Source organism: Dipodomys spectabilis, unplaced genomic scaffold, assembly GCF_019054845.1.
Source record: "Dipodomys spectabilis isolate Male_0828 unplaced genomic scaffold, ASM1905484v1 ptg000251l, whole genome shotgun sequence".
NCBI lineage: Eukaryota > Metazoa > Chordata > Mammalia > Rodentia > Heteromyidae > Dipodomys > Dipodomys spectabilis.
Window position 1 is genome coordinate 150,635 of NW_024870928.1, and position 15,449 is coordinate 166,083.

The 15,449-nt window shown below is 62.8% G+C and overlaps 2 protein-coding genes across 2 annotated transcripts; one reads left to right on the forward strand and one right to left on the reverse strand.

Annotated features, from left to right (window-relative positions):
• Positions 1-3,872: 3,872 nt before the first annotated feature.
• On the forward strand, positions 3,873-6,803 carry Rpl14 (ribosomal protein L14). Its single transcript, XM_042699462.1, has 6 exons — positions 3,873-3,924; positions 4,251-4,352; positions 4,598-4,692; positions 5,761-5,860; positions 5,955-6,008; positions 6,448-6,803. Exons 1-6 carry the CDS (start codon positions 3,922-3,924, stop codon positions 6,760-6,762), a joined length of 669 nt encoding a protein of 222 aa, XP_042555396.1. The 5' UTR covers positions 3,873-3,921; the 3' UTR covers positions 6,763-6,803.
• Positions 6,804-7,969: 1,166 nt separating this feature from the next.
• On the reverse strand, positions 7,970-14,044 carry Entpd3 (ectonucleoside triphosphate diphosphohydrolase 3). The gene is made up of 11 exons (XM_042699459.1): positions 14,001-14,044; positions 13,114-13,188; positions 12,323-12,443; positions 11,506-11,623; positions 10,910-11,060; positions 10,408-10,567; positions 9,950-10,177; positions 9,205-9,477; positions 8,776-8,886; positions 8,276-8,413; positions 7,970-8,197 (listed from the first exon to the last, which is right to left on the reverse strand). The coding sequence occupies exons 1-11, from the start codon at positions 14,042-14,044 to the stop codon at positions 7,970-7,972; spliced, it is 1,647 nt and encodes a 548-aa protein (XP_042555393.1).
• Between the last annotated feature and the right edge of the window lie 1,405 nt (positions 14,045-15,449).

Sequence of the window (15,449 nt, forward strand, 5' to 3'; positions counted from 1 at the left end):
AGGGAGGAGGGGGGAGGGGGAGGAGGGAGGGGGGAGGGGGAAGGGAGGAGGGGGGAGGGGGAGGAGGGAGGGGGGAGGGGGAAGGGAGGAGGGGGGAGGGGGAGAGGAGGGGGAGGGGGAGGAGGGAGGGGGGAGGGGGAAGGGAGGAGGGGGGAGGGGGAGAGGAGGGGGAGGGGGAGGAGGAGGAGGGGGAGAGGAGGGGGAGGGGGGAGGCTTGGTGTCACGTGACTGCGTCCTGCTGCAGGGATTTAATGAGAAACACTCCGCGTTTTTCCAGCCTGGTCTTTCTAGTCAGGACTCCCGCCGAGATGAAAGGTCAGGAGAAAAGGAGGAGGGGGGGGAGCCCCGGGGTGCGGGAGCGGAGGAGGGGGGCCCGCGGGGCGGCCTGTGTGAGCCCCCCCCCCCCCCCCCCCCCCCGCTCCCCGCCCGCGGCCGCCCCCTGCCGGCAGCCCCGCTCCCCGCAGCCCGCAGCCCGCCCGCGGCCGCCCCCTGCCGGCAGCCCCGCTCCCCGCAGCCCGCCCGCGGCCGCCCCCTGCCGGCAGCCCCGCTCCCCGCAGCCCGCGGCCGCCCCCTGCCGGCAGCCCCGCTCCCCGCAGCCCGCGGCCGCCCCCTGCCGGCAGCCCCGCTCCCCGCTCCCCGCCCGCGGCCGCCCCCTGCCTGCAGCCCCGCTCCCCGCAGCCCGCGGCCGCCCCCTGCCTGCGCGGCCCCGCGGGGCGCTTTGGCCTCTGAGCCGGGGTCGGGCCTCCCCGACTCGGCCCCGCGCTGGCGGCTCGCCGCTGTCGGGAGGCCGAGAGCCGGAGGATCGCGGTTCCAAGCCAGCCGCAGGCAGCAAGGCCCGGGAGCCTCTGATCGCCCGAAGAACGCCCAGGACACCGGAGGTGGCGCCGTGGCTCAAGCGGTCGAGCGCCGGCCTCGGGCCCGGGGAGCTGGGGACCGGCCCCAGGCCCCCCAAAACGCCCCCGGGGCCATCGCAGGGCGGCCAGCGCTGGGCATGGCGTCGAGGGGCCGGGCCCGCGGGATGCCGGGCCTGGGCTGGACCCCGGGGCCTGGGCCCCGCCCCCGAGCTCCTCCGCCGGCCGGGCGCTCCACCGCTTGGGCCACAGCGCCGCCTCCGGCCTTTGCTGAGGGATGGAACCCAGGGCCTGGGGCGGGCATCTCCCCGGCTGTGAGCACCAGCGGGGTGGGTGAGGCCGGGTTGCCCCGTCATGAGTCATCAGGGAGAAGGAAACCACTCCCAAGGCAGATGGGCAGGCGGGGACCGGGAACTGCACCCCCAGGCCAGCCAGCGGCGTGACCCCGGCGTCAGAGGTGAGACGCACGCACGCTTCCGCTAAGAGCCAGAGCATCCTTGAACGCGAGCGCGCGCGCGCATCGCTGTGTCAGCAGCAGCCGGGGCGGGAGCCGAACCCCAGGCTCTCCCTGAACGTTCTAGAAGGCGTCCCGGAGTCGGGGGTCCCGAAGACCCGCGGACCACGGCGCCGCCTGCTGGCCGGATGGGCGCGCTCGGGACGCTCTAGGCGCGCGGAGGCCCCTGGCATCTCGTTGGTCCCAGGGGGCCGGGCCGGGAGGGCTCAGCGTCGCTTTCTATTGGAGCAGCCCAGGCAGGGAGGGGCGGGGCTTCGGCGAGTCCCAATCTCCGCCCTGCCTCGGGCGGACGGGGCGGGGCTTCGGCGAGGGCCAATCTCCGCCCTGCCCGGCGGCGGCGTGAGGGGCGGGGCCTCGCCGGGGACGTCCCCGTGCGTAGCTCCGCGCCGGGGGCGGAGCCTTGGCGGCAAGTTTGAATGGAACCCGGGCCGTGGCTCCTGTGGAGCCGCACACGTGCTAGCTGCTGGGTCTGTTCTTTGCGGCTGTCGTGGGGGTTGAACGCGGCAGCTTTTCTTTAGCTCTAGGACGAGCCGCGCCGGGCCTTTGGGCGATTAGTTGAAGCACGGGCGCTCGCGGGCTCTTCTTCCCCGGCCGGGCTGCGAACCGCGGTATGCTGAGATGGCAGCCTCCCGCAGAGCTAGGTTGACGCGCTCAGCTCATAATAAGCTGCTCACGGCCCGCCGGGGACCTGGCGACTCCGGAAAGGCCGAGCGAGCTGGGCAGCGAAACCCAGGCAGCCATCTTTGTTAAGGGCAGAGGCTCCTCGCTGCCCTTCCTACCGACGATTGGGAGAACGTGCTGGGGTCGCCGGAAGGGGCGGGCGTTCGGCGGATGGAAGCCTATGAGCGGGCGGGCGGCCATCTTTAGTCCTGGCGCGCGCCTCACGTTGCCCTTTCTCTGGGCACTGGACTTCCGGAAGGCGGGTCCCGGGCCCCTCAGCCGGCTCGGACTGAGCTGAGTGGGTTTTGTGACTGAAAGCTTGAAAGCGGGAGTGGCCGTCCTCCCCGCGGGTCCCAGGGGCGTGGCGGGACAGCTTCTCAGAGGCTCACGGCTGTCATCCCAGCTGTCTCGGGAGGCTGAGATCGGAGGATCGCAGTCGGAGGCCAGCCTCGGGGACGGCCCAGTGGGCCATGGCCGGGCTGAGAGGCTGGAGCTGCGCCCAACTCTCGTTAAACACCCCACAGAGTTATAAAAGACAGCCACAGCGGGCCCCAGGGTGCAACCCCAGGCCTTGGGGCCCGGAGATCGCAGCGTCTGGGCCCCGAGTTCAACACCAACCCCACACACGAAACACCCACACGATGAGCGAGGATCAGGTCGGGAAAAGACGAGAGTGGTGTGTCAGGCCGTGAGCCAAAAGGAAAATGAAGCGAGGTCGGGTCCCTCTCCCGGCCCGGACGGGTGACATCTGAGACAGACAGACAGACATTTAACCAACCCAACCGCGATCTCAGCCCCAGCGCAGCGGAAGGACAGAGCAAAGGCACAACGGGAACACGTCCCGAACCCAACAGCACACCCGGCCTGTGGTCCTAGCAGCTCAGGAGGCTGAGATCTGAGGCTCAGGGTTCGAGGCCAGCCCGGGCAGAGAGGAAAGTGTGTGCGACGCTCATCTGCAATAAGTCCCGTGGAAAGATCTGGAAGGGAGGGCTGGGGAGGACGGCGGCTCAGGGGGAGAGAGTGCCAGGCTCGCAGGCAAGGAGGCCCCGGGTTCGAGTCCTCAGTGCTCACGGAAGGAGAAAAGCCGGAGGTGGCGCTGTGGCTCAGGTGGTCGAGCGCCGGGAGCACCAGGCGCCGCGCCCAGGGTCTGTCTCTATTCTTGTTATTCAGTCTAGGCCTGGTGCTCGTGGCTGGTGCTCTACCGCGTGAGCCACGACCCCACTTCCGGCTTTTTGTGGGATGCTTGGAGCCTTAAAGAGCCTCAGATACTTTCTCGTGGCCAGGCCGGCTTCGAACCGCGCTCCTCAAGGTCTGCCCCCGCCCCGGGCGGCGGGGATGCCGGGCGTGAGCCGCCGGCGCCGGCTTTGTAGTTCTTCATCGGCGTGGATTCGAACCGACGAACCCAGCACGCCTGGGACGGCCAGGCCGGAGCCTCCGGAAGCGGGGCGGGGCGGGGCGGAGGACGTCACTGCCCCTGAGCATGCGCACCAACCAAAAGGGAATCAGAGACTCACGGACGCACGCCGCGGCCAATAGGAGGCCGCGCCGGCGTCACGCGGGGGCGGAGGGGGCGGCGGAGGAGGAGGGGGTGACGTCACTGTCTCTCTGAGCATGCGCACCAACAAAAAGGGCTAAAAGGCTGACGGACGCACGCGGCGGCCAATCGGAGGCCGCGCCCGTGTCACGGGGGCGTGGAGAGGGCGGGGGAGGTGGCGTGACGTCCCTGTCTTTCTGCGCATGCGCACCAACAAAAAAAGGCTAAAAGACTGACGGACGCACGCCGCGGCCAATCGGAGGCCGCGCCGGCGTCACGCGGGCGCGGAGCGGGCGGGGCGCGCTCCCGCACATGCGCCGTGCCGGCCGGGGCCTCCTTCCTTCTCGCCCTGCACCGCCGACATGGTGGGTGTCGCGTGCTGCGCGCTCCGCTCCCGGCGGCCGGGCCGCTTCCCCCGCCGCTCCCTGGGCGGCCCGGGCCGGGCGGCCGCGCCCCGGGGGAGGCCCCGCGCGCCGGGATCGGGGGGCTCGGGGGGAGGGAAGCCGGAGCAGGGCGGGGAAGCTCGGGCCCGGGGCCGGCGCGCTGCGGCCCGCCGGGGTCCGCCGCGCATGCGCGGGCCGGGCCGGCCGGCCGCCCCGCGAGGCTCGGCCGCGGAGTGGGGATGGGGTCGGCCTGCGCCCGGCCTGGCGCTCACGCGGGGGTGCGGGCGCGCCCCGGGTCTCGCCGCCAGGTGTTCCGGCGTTACGTGGAGATCGGCCGGGTGGCCTACATCGCCTTCGGGCCGCACGCGGGCAAGCTGGTGGCCATCGTGGACGTCATTGACCAGAACCGGGTGAGCAGCCCGTCATACTCCGTCGCCCGGCCTGACCCAAGCGGGGGTTTTGGGGGGTTCACAGTCACACCCCCCCCCCCGCGGGGTGGGAGAGTGTCGGTCCTGGGGCTTGAACTCAGGACCTGGGCGCTCTACCACCTGAGCCAGGGCGCCCGTCCCGCCTTTGGCTGTGTCTGCGGGGCTGGGGGGAAGCCCGGGCCCGGCGCGTGCCCGGCGTGAGTGTGTCGCGCGCCCGTGCGTTGCAGGCGCTGGTGGACGGCCCGTGCACGCGCGTGAGGAGGCAGGCCATGCCGTTCAAGTGCATGCAGCTCACCGACTTCATCCTCAAGTTCCCGCACAGGTAGGGGCCGCCGGGCGTCCTGCTAGACGCGGGACGTCCTGACTCTGCAGGGGCTGGGCCTCGGGCTCCAACTGGCAGCTTTGGGCTGCTCGGAGATCACAGACTTTGCTGTTGGAGCCTCAAAATCTCAGCCCAACCCCGTGGCTGGGATTACAGGTGTGTGCTACGCATCCCCAGCTGCAATAGTTACTTTTTGTTTTGCTTTTTTGGTCAGTCGTGGGGCTTGAACTCTGAGCTCTTCAGCTCAAGGAGAGCGCTCTACTGCTTGAGCCACAGCGCCACTTCCAGTTTTCTGGGGGTTCGTTGCAGAAAAGACTCATGGACTTTTTTTTCTCAGGCTGTCAGCCTCCTGAATAGCTAGGATTACGTGGGAGCCACCAGCGCCCAGCTCCAATAGTTACTTTTGCACTTAGCCAGGGAGCGAGTTTTAGCTTTGTCCACAGCTTGATATTTTCTATTTCTCCATGTATGTATGTATATGTACATGTTTGTGCATACATATGGTTGTGCAAAAGAAAGTTCACAGGAGAAAGGTGTTTTCAGGGCTGGGAAGGTGGCTCAGTGGTAGAGCACTTGCCTTGCATGCATGAGGCCCTGGGTTCGATTCCTCAGCACCACATAAGCAAAAAGCAAAAAGCTGGAAGTGGCGCTGTGGCTCAAGTGGTAGAGCGCTAGCCTTGAGCTGAAGAGCTGAGGGACAGCGCCCAGGCCCAGAGTTCAGGCCCTACGACTGGACCTCCCAAAAAATATTAAATGAGTATCTACTCGTAACAAGGGTGTAGTTTTCTGCACATGTGTGTCTGTGCATTCGCATGCAGCTTGTTTTGACTTGGGGAGTTTTCCTTTTGGGCGGGGGGTCCGGTCGTGGGGCCTGGGCGCTGTCCCTGACTTCTTTGGATCAAGGCTGGCGCTCTACCACTGAAGCCACAGCCCCACGTCCAGCTTTTTCTGTGTCTGTGGTGCTGAGGAATGGAACCCAGGGCCTCATGCATGCTAGGCGAGCACTCTACCACTGAGCCACCTTCCCAGCCGTCCACGGGGACTCAATGGTGGTCTTCACTGTTGCAGCGCCCGGCAGAAGTACGTGCGCAAAGCGTGGGAGAAGGCGGACATCAATACGAAGTGGGCGGCCACCCGGTGGGCCAAGAAGATTGACGCCAGGGAAAGGGTGAGGCCCCGCCGGCCACAGGCGCGTGGGATTTGGCCCACGTGTACAATAGGGGGAAAAGCCATCCTGTGAAATGTGTCCGTTCTCTCCACAGAAAGCCAAGATGACGGACTTCGATCGCTACAAAGTCATGAAGGCCAAGAAGATGGTGAGTTCTGTATCCTACAGCATCTTGAGAATGGTGTTTGAATAGACCAGAGCCCGGCACCATGGCTCCTGCCTACCGCCCCAGCTTCTCAGGAGGCTGAGGTCTGAGGATGGAGATGTGAGGCCAACTTGGGCAGGCAATGCTGAAACTTCTTAGAAGAGAATTGGAGGGAGCGGGCTGTGGGTGGGTTCATGAGCACCCCAACCCCTTTTTTTCTGTCTTGTCTGTCATGGGATTTGAACTCTGGGCCTGTGCCCTTGTCTCTTAGCTGTTCAGTTCCATCAAGCATGCTGCTTGAGCGTGGTTCGTGGGAGATCAGTGTCTCACGGACTTGATTGTCCGGGCCTGGCCTCCAATCAGGATCCTCTGGCTCTCAGCCTCCCACGTAGCTAAAAGGCTCGAGCTCCGTGCTTATTTGGCCTGTTTTTCTTTTTTCCAGAGGAATCGACTCATCAAGAACGAAGTGAAGAAACTGCAGCGAGCCGCTCTCTTGAAAGCTTCTCCCAAGAAAGCCCCAGTGGCCAAGGCCGCCATCGCTGCCGCCGCCGCCGCAGCTGCCGCCGCCAAGGCCAAAGGCAAAGGCTCAGCCCCGGCCAAGAAGGGCGACGCCACCGCCAAGAAGCCCCCCGCCCAGAAGGCCGCCGCCCCAAAAGCCGCGGGAGCCAAGGCTGCGCAGCCCCCCAAGGCACAGAAAGGCCCAAAGCCCCCGGCCACCAAGCCGGCCGCCCCCAAAACGGCCGGCAAGAAAGCCTAGCGCGGATCTCGCGAGGAATAAATGTTTGCTTTATGTTGGCAGACTGCGTCCACCTGCGTGTGTACTCAGATCCCAGCACCCAGCTTGCAGCCCTACACATTCCAGTGCTTGTTCTTTAGGCATAGTCCTTTTGTATCAGTGTGCTCACCTCTGAGTGCTCTAGAAGGCGCCAGTAGCTCCCACCTGCCATCCCAGCCACTCAGGAGGCTGAGATCTGGAGGATCACAGTTCAGCACTAGCCCAGGCTGGACGAGTGCCCTGTCTCAGGTGGTAGAGCGCCAGCCTGGAACAAAAGCAGCTCAGGGACCGTGCCCAGGCCCTGAGTTCAAACCCCAGCACCAACACAAAAATAGTATCTATAGGTAGATAAAAGTTCCAGCCCTGGTGCCTGTCAAGTCAGCAAAGTGGGCGTGGTGGCGTAGCGCAGCAATAGAGTTCCGGCCTAGCGAGTGTTGTGTTTTCCCTACCTCCAATGAGATGGTGCGCTTGCGCATCACAGCCCCGCCTAGGTGCTGTGTTTGCTTTGGGTTATGTGGTCAGGGCCGGGCTCCCAGGGTGGACAGCCATGAAGAGGTCAGAGGTCGCTCCCTCCCTGCTGACCTCGGCTATTTTGGAGTCCATCCTCTGCAGCTGAGCAGCCTGTGCTGGCCAAGCTGGCCTCCCTCCCGAGGCCGCTGCGCTCGCTGCCCTCTTTAAGTTATTCGATCCATTTATTGCACAAATATTTACTGAGGGAGCTCCTGGTGACGTCATGTTTGAACCTTTGAACCCCGGGGTTTCCTGGAGGAATAAAAGGAGCCTCAGTGTTCACAGCAAGGAAACTCTTGAGCCCGGCCCACCACCACAGCTCATGCCTGTAGTCCCAGCTGCTCAGGAAGCTGAGATCCCAGGATCCCGAGGGAGCTTGCCCTAGAATTTCTAATCCACGTGCCTCTTCTACTAAGTGTGTGTTTGTGTTTTCTGGGACTTGAACTCAGGACCTGGGCGCTGTTCGCTTTTGGCATAAAATACATAGTATATATCACATGTAAGGTATGACTTTCCCGGCATCGGGCCCAGCCTTTGGAAACCACCATCCTTGACTATCTCTCAGGCTTTCTCCAGTGAACAGCTGGGATTACAGGCGTGTGCAGCGGAGCCCGGCTGTCATTCTAAAGCAACCAGTTGAACCCTTCCAGCCCCCTGGGGCTGCAAGAGCTCCTACCTTTTACTCAGCGTCCAAGGCCTGCTCAGGGGCGTGCGTGATCCGGGGCCCCACACAGAGGTAGAGGAGGACGGCCAGGGCCAGCATGGCGGCCGTGGCGAACGTGGCCAGGACACCCACGAAGATGGGCGCGGGGACGGGCGGGCGCGGTGGACGGGCGTGCTCGGCGGGGATCTGGTTGGTGAGGTTGAGCATGTAGCCTAGCGCCCAGCCCAGACTGCTGTTCTGCACCTGCGGAGGAAGAGCACGGCTCTGCACAGGCCCAGAGCCCCATGCTGCTTACAAGGAAGGGGTGTGTGTATGACTCGCCTGCTTCTCAAAGTGGATTTGGGGCCAGGTGCGGGCGGTGAACTTGAAGCCATGGACGAGCAGGTGGTAGATGTAGTGGGCGGAGAAGCAGTAGGAACGTGCATAGTCCTCTTGGAACTTGGGGAGCAGGGCGGGGAGCTGGAAAGTGAGGCACTAACCCACTCAGCCACAGCGGCTCTGGTGTGCATGTCTGTCTCGTCTCTGCTCATCCTGGGTTTGAACTCAGGATCTCACATCCTCATTTTCACTCAAGGCTGGCGCTCTACTGCTTGAGCCACAGCGCCACTTGGGCTTTTTGCTGGTTCCTGGAGAGTCTTGTGGCCTTTCCTGCCCTGTGCTGGCCTCGAACTGCGATCCTCTGGATCTCAGCCTCCCGAGTAGCCAGGAGGACGTGCTGTGAGTCCCCAGTAGGCGGCCCACTCAGGTCCCACTGATTTCTGAGCTGCTTTGGTGTTGTGTCCCCCTGCCCGGGTCCCCCCAACCCCCCTCAAGGTGCTGACCTCAGTCCACGCGCGGCTGCAGAAATCCCAGGTGCTGGTGTTAAAGGCGTCCAGGGAGAAGCTGCCCGAGAGGTTCAGGGCATTGGCCGTGTAATAAAACCCAGCAAACGCCTGCCAACAACCAGAGGAAGATGCGGGGCACGGCTGGGAGCTTGGCTTAGCAGTACAGCGCTCCCCTCGCATGCACAAAGCCCCGGGTTCGATTCCTCAGTGCCACATATGCAGAAAAAGCCCGAAGGGGTGCTGTGGCTCAAGTGGTAGAGCGCCAGCCTTGAACAGAGCAGTTTGGGGGCACTGCCCAGGCGCTGAGTTCAAGCCCCAGGACTGGCAAAAGAAAACAAGCGCTCTTTAGCCTGGATTCCAGGCGTGAGTGGCAGTCCCCGGCCGGCTTAAGGAGCAATTGTGTGACTGGGTGGGTCCCGTGCTTACCACAAAGGGGCCGTGAGGCTCGGGCTGGTCAGCCCCATCGAAGGGACAGGGCCCTGGGCCTGGGCAGAGCTGGGGGTGGAAGAGGGCACCCACTCTCTCCCCGCAGCGTGATGGGGAGCCCGAGCCTATAAACAGGACTTGGCGCAGGGGGTCGAGGCCGGCGGGCCGCTGCCGCTCCGTGCAGCTGCTCCCGAAGATCTGCCCCAGGGTGAAGGCCGCGCTGTAGCCTTGGGGGTAACAGGGGTTCACCAGCTCGCGTGCGGACAGAGTGTCCTGTGGGCCCAAGAACCGATCAGGAGATCAGGAGCGGGGGGTTAGGACGGGGTCAGCGTGAGGAGACTTTACTGCAAACAAACCTAGGTCCTGGGGCTTGAACTCAGGGCCTGAGCTGCTTTTGCTCCAGGCTGGCTCTCCACCGCTTGAACCACGCCTCCACTTCTGCCTTTTGCTGCTTCACTGGAGATGACATTCTGCTCTTGGCTTAAACACGCAGCTCCGGGCCGGGCGCCTCTCATCCCAGCGACTCGGGAGGCTGAGATCTAGAGGATGGCGGTTCGAGGCCAGCCAGGGGCAGCAAAGTCCGTGGGGCTCTGATCTCCAGTGAACCAGCAAAAAGAAGTGGAGGCGTGGTCCAAGTGGTAGAGCACCAGCCTTTAGGGGGAGCAGCTCAGGGCCAGCGCCCAGGCCCTCCCCACCCCTCCCCTCCCCTCTTCCCTTCCTCCCCCTCCCTCCTCACCCCCCCTACCTGCAGCAGCGCGGCCAGCAGCCTCCTCTCCGCCTCTTGGCGGCCGAAGCACAGGAGGCTGCGCGTGTGCAGCGGGTATGAGTAGCCGAACAGAGACACGCGCGCCCCGGCCTCCTGCGAGCCCAGCTCGGCCGGCACGAAGGCGATCTGCGTGGACGCGCCGCCCAGGTCCAGCGCGCCCACCGTCCGCGCGCCCTGCGGGTGTGTCCACGCTGGCCACGGTGTCCTCTGTGGGGAGAGAAGGGGGCCATCACCATGCACCCCGCCCCGTGGCCAGGCCCTGCACACTCCGCCCTGCCCCCAGGCCGAGGACATGGGCTGTGGCTGGGACTGCAGGCGTGAGCCGCAGCGCCCTGCTCTAAGTCCGCATCTGTCCCTCTGTCCGGCCGTCCCGCTGTGAGTCCCACCTGGTGGGCGAAGGTGAAAGGGACAGTGGGGACCCGGGGCCCGCCCCACACCTGCACGAAGTTCCCTTTGAGGTAGTTGGCGGTGATCCAGGCACACTCCCCCTCCTCCTGCCCCGTCAGGATCCGCGCACCCCCGAAGTCGTAGGGCTGCGCCTCCAGGTAGCCGCAGATGCTGGCCAGGACCGCGGCGGCCGCTGTTGCGTTCTGCAACCTAGGCGAGGCAGAGGGAGGCTGGGATCCAGAGGATTGCAGGTGGAGGCCAGCCCAGGGCGGGGAAGGCCCTGAGACTCTCATCTCCCGTGACCCAGCCCAAAACAGTGAGTGGTGCTGTGGCTCAAGTGGTGGAGCGCCAGGCCTTGAGCACCAGAGCTCAGGGACGGTGCCCACCCCCATGTGTGGTTTTCCTGCTGGTCCGGGGCTGGCCTCGAACTGCGATCCTCCGGATTTCAGCCTCCTCAGGCGCCAGAATGACAGCGTGAGCCACGGCTCCCGGCTGGAATTGTGTTGTTGGGCAGCATGGTGGCAGGGCCGCCTTCGTGGCATTTGGGTTTACCTGAGCAGGCGCATGCCGGCTGTGGCGCCCAGGTAGAGGTGCGTGGAGGCGTGGAGGGGCGCGGGGATCGCCTCCCAGACCTTTCCCATGCAGCTCTCGAACGCTCGCGGGGCATCTTCGGGGTTTTTGTCATAGCTGGAGATTCCAGAGCCTGAGGACACAGAGATGCAGCTCAGCTGTGTGTGTGTGTGTGTGTGTGTGTGTGTGTGTGTCCCCAGGACTTGAACCCGGGGCCTGGGCGCTGTCACTGTCCCTGAGCTGCTTTTGCTCAAGGCTGGTGCTCTACCACTTGAGCCACAGCGCCACTTCCACCTTTTGCTGGTTCATTGGAGATCAGAGTCTCACGGACTGCCTGGGCTTGGCTGTGAACCACGTTCCTCCGGATCTCAGCCTCCCGAGTAGCTGGGAACAGAGCCTTGTTCATTGGTGTATAAGTTGCCCGTCCCTGCCCAAGGGTGCCTGAGCTGTGATCTGGGGGCTCAGCCACCCCCGACTCCCAAATCAGTGCTCGCCTCCCACCACCCAGGAATACTGGTGGCCGAGGCTGGACTTCCGAGTCCCGAGGCTGGCCTCCCCCCCCTTCCTTCCCCCCTGACCTGGCACGCTGCATTTGAGGCTCTGGCTGACCACGCCGGTGTCGTTCTCCTTCTCGGCCGGCCAGTGATAGACGTAAACAGTTGTGCGGGAAGAGCCAGCGTCCAGGACCACGCCATACTGTCAGAGCGCGAAGGGGGGGGGGGGAACTCAGTGGGGGAGGCCGGGCCTCCCGGGGGAGGGGGGGAAGAGAAGCCCACAGAGCGGACACTCCTCCAGGCGGGCCCAGGAGGAAATTGAGCAGAGAAGTTGAGCCGGGCCGGGCAACGACACTCGCGCCTGTCATCCAAGCCATATCATGATGGAGGAGGCTGCAATCCGGAGGATCGCGGTTGGAGGCCTGGCCCAGGGCAGGTGAGTTCAAGCCCCGTGGTCCCAACTTCTCCCATGCCCGGTGACATCAGTATTCTGGTCTGAACCGGTTCCTGATCTCAGAACCTCAGCCCAGGAAATTCGATCTGGCTGGGCTGGGGATTTTCCTGTTTGTTTTTATAAGGTGAACAAGGAGGCATTGTTCACCACCTGCACCTCCTGGCCTGGCCTGGCTGGCAGGGGGTGAAGGCCAGAGACCTCTGTGTTCCATCCCCCCTGCCTTGGTCATGGGACTTGAACTCAGGGCCTGGGCGCTGCTGTCCCTGAGCTGCTTTTGCTCAAGGCTGGTGCTCTACCACTTGAGCCACAGAACCACTTCCTGCTTTTTGCTGCTTCCTTGGAGGTCAGAGTATCACGGGCTGGCCTGGAACCTTGATCCTCCGGATTTCAGCCTCCTCCTGACTCCCTTTCTGGCCCCTCCTGTGTTGCCCCAGCCAGGCCACTCACCTTCAGCCCTGGGGGCTGGGGCGGCGTCCGCCATGTCTGCACCAGTGCCACGGTCAGCAGCACCCCCACACTGACCAGCAGCACCGCCAGCGCCAGGACAGCTGGCGTCCGGGACAGGACCCTGAGGCCTGCGGTGGAGATGGAGAAGACCAGACAGTGAGGCTGGGGGATATCAGGAGGAGGCTGAGATCCGGAGGATCGCGGTTCAAGGCCCAGCCTGGGGCAGGAAAGCCCACGAGACTCTGATCTCCAAGGAACTGCCAGAAAAACGGACGTGGCGCTGTGGCTCAGGTGGTTGAGTGCTTCAGCGATTTCCAAGGGCAAAAGAAAAAAAGAAGAAATCCATACAAAGCTATAATTAGGAGCGAGGTGATGACCGAGCAGCCTGGGAGAGGAGCATGGAGAGCAACGCCGGCCGCTCTGTCATTAACGCCGGGCAGCGAGGGCAGACACAGCACACACACACACCAATAAAACGAGATGAAAGGCCGGGCGCTGCTGTTCACGCTTGGATGGATGTCCCCGCCCCTGGGCAGGCTGAGATCCGGAGAATCGCTGTTCCTTCCCCGCCAGCCTGGGCTGGGGAGGGGGGGGTGGGCAGAAAGGTCCATGAGACTGCTCTCCAAGAAAAGCCCACCAAAAGACAGACGGCGCCGTGGCTTGGGTGGAACAGCACCAGCCTTGAACTTTGAAGGAGCTCAGGACCAGTACCAGGGGTCCGTGAGTTCAAGACCCACGAGTGGCACAAATAATAAAGTACCCCCGCACCCCACCCTCCCTGCCCTACTCACCCGCCCTCGGGCTGGGCTGCCAGGTCGCCACCTCCAACATCTTGATTTGATTCTAGTTCTTCTTCCTTCTCCCGGCTGCAGGGAGGAGAAGAGAGGGTGAACCAGCCATGGATGGGGGGAGGGGGGGGGAGGCTGAGGTCAGGAGGACAGTGGGACGAGGCCCAGACCCTGCTTAGGAGGAGAAAGCCCAGTGTTAGCGCGCACACACACACACACACACACACACACACATACACACACACACACACCCTCTCCCTCCTCACCTGGGCCCAAGGCTGCTGCTGTCCCTTTAACATGGAAGCCTCCGCCCCGCGCAGCTCCAGCATCGCAACCCATCTCAAAAGCTGGGGTGCAGAACTCAGGGGTGTTTCGGTGTCTAGGGCTCTGGGTTCCTCTCCCCCAGCCCAGCCCAGCCCCAGGGCCCTGGCCCCTGGCCCTCACCTGAGATCAGACCTTCACCTGCCGCCGCCGCCACCGCCACCCAGCGAGCTCCGGGGAGGGGGGGAGGGGGAGAGGCGGGGCCTCAGGCCAGGACGGTGCAGTAGCCCTGCACCCCGCTTCCCTGGGGCCGGGGTATAGAGGGGCCTGGCCTCCTCTGTCCCCCATTCCATCCTGGGCTCAATTGTTTATCCATCCATCCATCCATCCATCCATCCATCCATTCATCCATTTGTCTGTGGTTCAAAACGGGTGTTCCACCACCTGCACCATGCCGCCCTTCTGACTTTCTGCTGTTTAACTGGAGATCAGTCTCAGGGGCTGGCCTTGAATGGCGATCCTTTGGATCTCAGCCTCCCAGTGGCTGGGATGCCAAGTGAAGGCTGGTGATGAAGCTGTGGGCAGGACAGCCCCGACCCCCTGTGCCTTAGTTTCCCCCCTGCACTTACGTCTCCCTGGGCAGGGCACTGGACTGGATGCAGGCTGGCTCCATGGAACCCAGACATGCCAGGCTGCCACTGTGACCAGAAACCAGGCCAGTAATCCAAGACTCCACCTAGAAACCTCCACTCACCGCACACAGGGCCTGAGCCTATCATCTCTACAACATCTCAGGAGGCTGAGATCCTGAGGATCGGGGTTCCAGGCCAGCTTAGGGGCAGGAAAGAGCACAAGACTCTCATCTCCAATGAAACCACCAAAAATCAGAAGTGGCGCTGTGGCTCAAGTGGTAGAGCACCAGCCTGGAACAAAAAAAAACAAAACACAACCAAGCAGCTCAGGGACAGCACCCAGGGCCTGAGTTCTAGCCCCAGGACTGGCAAAATAAAAAGAAAACCCAATTACAAAAGGAAGTTAATCTGATTTCCTCCCATCTAATGATTTTTTTTCCCCTCTTTACTTTCTTTAATGCACCAAATTACAGTGATTATTTTCACATTGATTATCTTCCCATTTCTGAAATGAATCCATATTATTCTTTTAATCCGCTGCTTGACTCATTTGTTAGGAATATATGTTTATGAATATTGTTGCTAGTTTTAATATAATGCATCTCGCTGTTATATACGTAACATGTTTTGTTTTTTTTGCTGTGGTTGCTCATGGAACTTGAACTCAGGACCTGGGTGCTGTCCTTGAACTTTTATGCTTGAGTCTGGTGCTCTACTACTTCAATCACAGCTGTACTTCCAGGGTTTCTAGGTGGTTCGTTGGAGATGAGAGTCTCACAGACTTTCCTGCCTGGGCTGGCTTTGAACCGCGATCCTTAGATCTCAGCCTCCTGAGTAGCTATAATGGCAGGTGGGAGCCACCGGGCACACAGCTAGTTGTTTTTTTGTTACTAAGACAAATCAAACCAGGCATTGGTGGCTCCGGCCCGCCATCCCAGCTACTCAGGAGGCTGAGATCTGAGGATCACAGTTCAAAGCCAGCCTGGGCAGGAAAGTTCATGAGACTTATCTCCAATGAACCACCAGAAAACTGCAAGTGGTGTTGTGGTTCAAGTGGTAGAGCACTGGCCTTGAGCACCAAAGCTCAGGGGGACAGCACCCAGGCCCTCCCAAGTTCAATACCAGGATGGAACAAAATAAACATCCATAAATTAAAGCCATGAGGCGGCTGAGGGACTACGGCCCTTGGCTGGCCATTGGCACCAGCGCCCTAAGCTGATCAGGAGTTTCGCATTTCCTGGATGGGAGGGCTGGGGCTGCGGGGAGAGGCTGAGGGCAGGACAATGAGGAAGGGTTTCTTGGTCCTGCAAGCTGCACCTCCCCAGCCTCGCACCTTCTTCCTGACAAACCAGGGCGTGGGCTTTGTATGTGTGCACACGCACGCACTCACATGCACCTGTGGTGCAACTTGAACTCAGAACCTGAGCACTGAGTTTCTTCACACAA

Coding starts and splice junctions, on each gene's coding strand:
- Rpl14 (XM_042699462.1), top strand. Junction 4,353..4,597: donor ACGTCATTGACCAGAACCGG/GTGAGCAGCCCG, acceptor CGTGCGTTGCAG/GCGCTGGTGGACGGCCCGTG. Junction 4,693..5,760: donor ATCCTCAAGTTCCCGCACAG/GTAGGGGCCGCC, acceptor TCACTGTTGCAG/CGCCCGGCAGAAGTACGTGC.
- Entpd3 (XM_042699459.1), bottom strand. CDS start 14,044: ATGGAGCCAGCCTGCATCCAGTCCAGTGCCCTGCCCAGGGAGAC. Junction 8,887..9,204: donor AGCCTCACGGCCCCTTTGTG/GTAAGCACGGGA, acceptor GGTTGTTGGCAG/GCGTTTGCTGGGTTTTATTA. Junction 8,414..8,775: donor GCAGCCGCGCGTGGACTGAG/GTCAGCACCTTG, acceptor CTCACTTTCCAG/CTCCCCGCCCTGCTCCCCAA.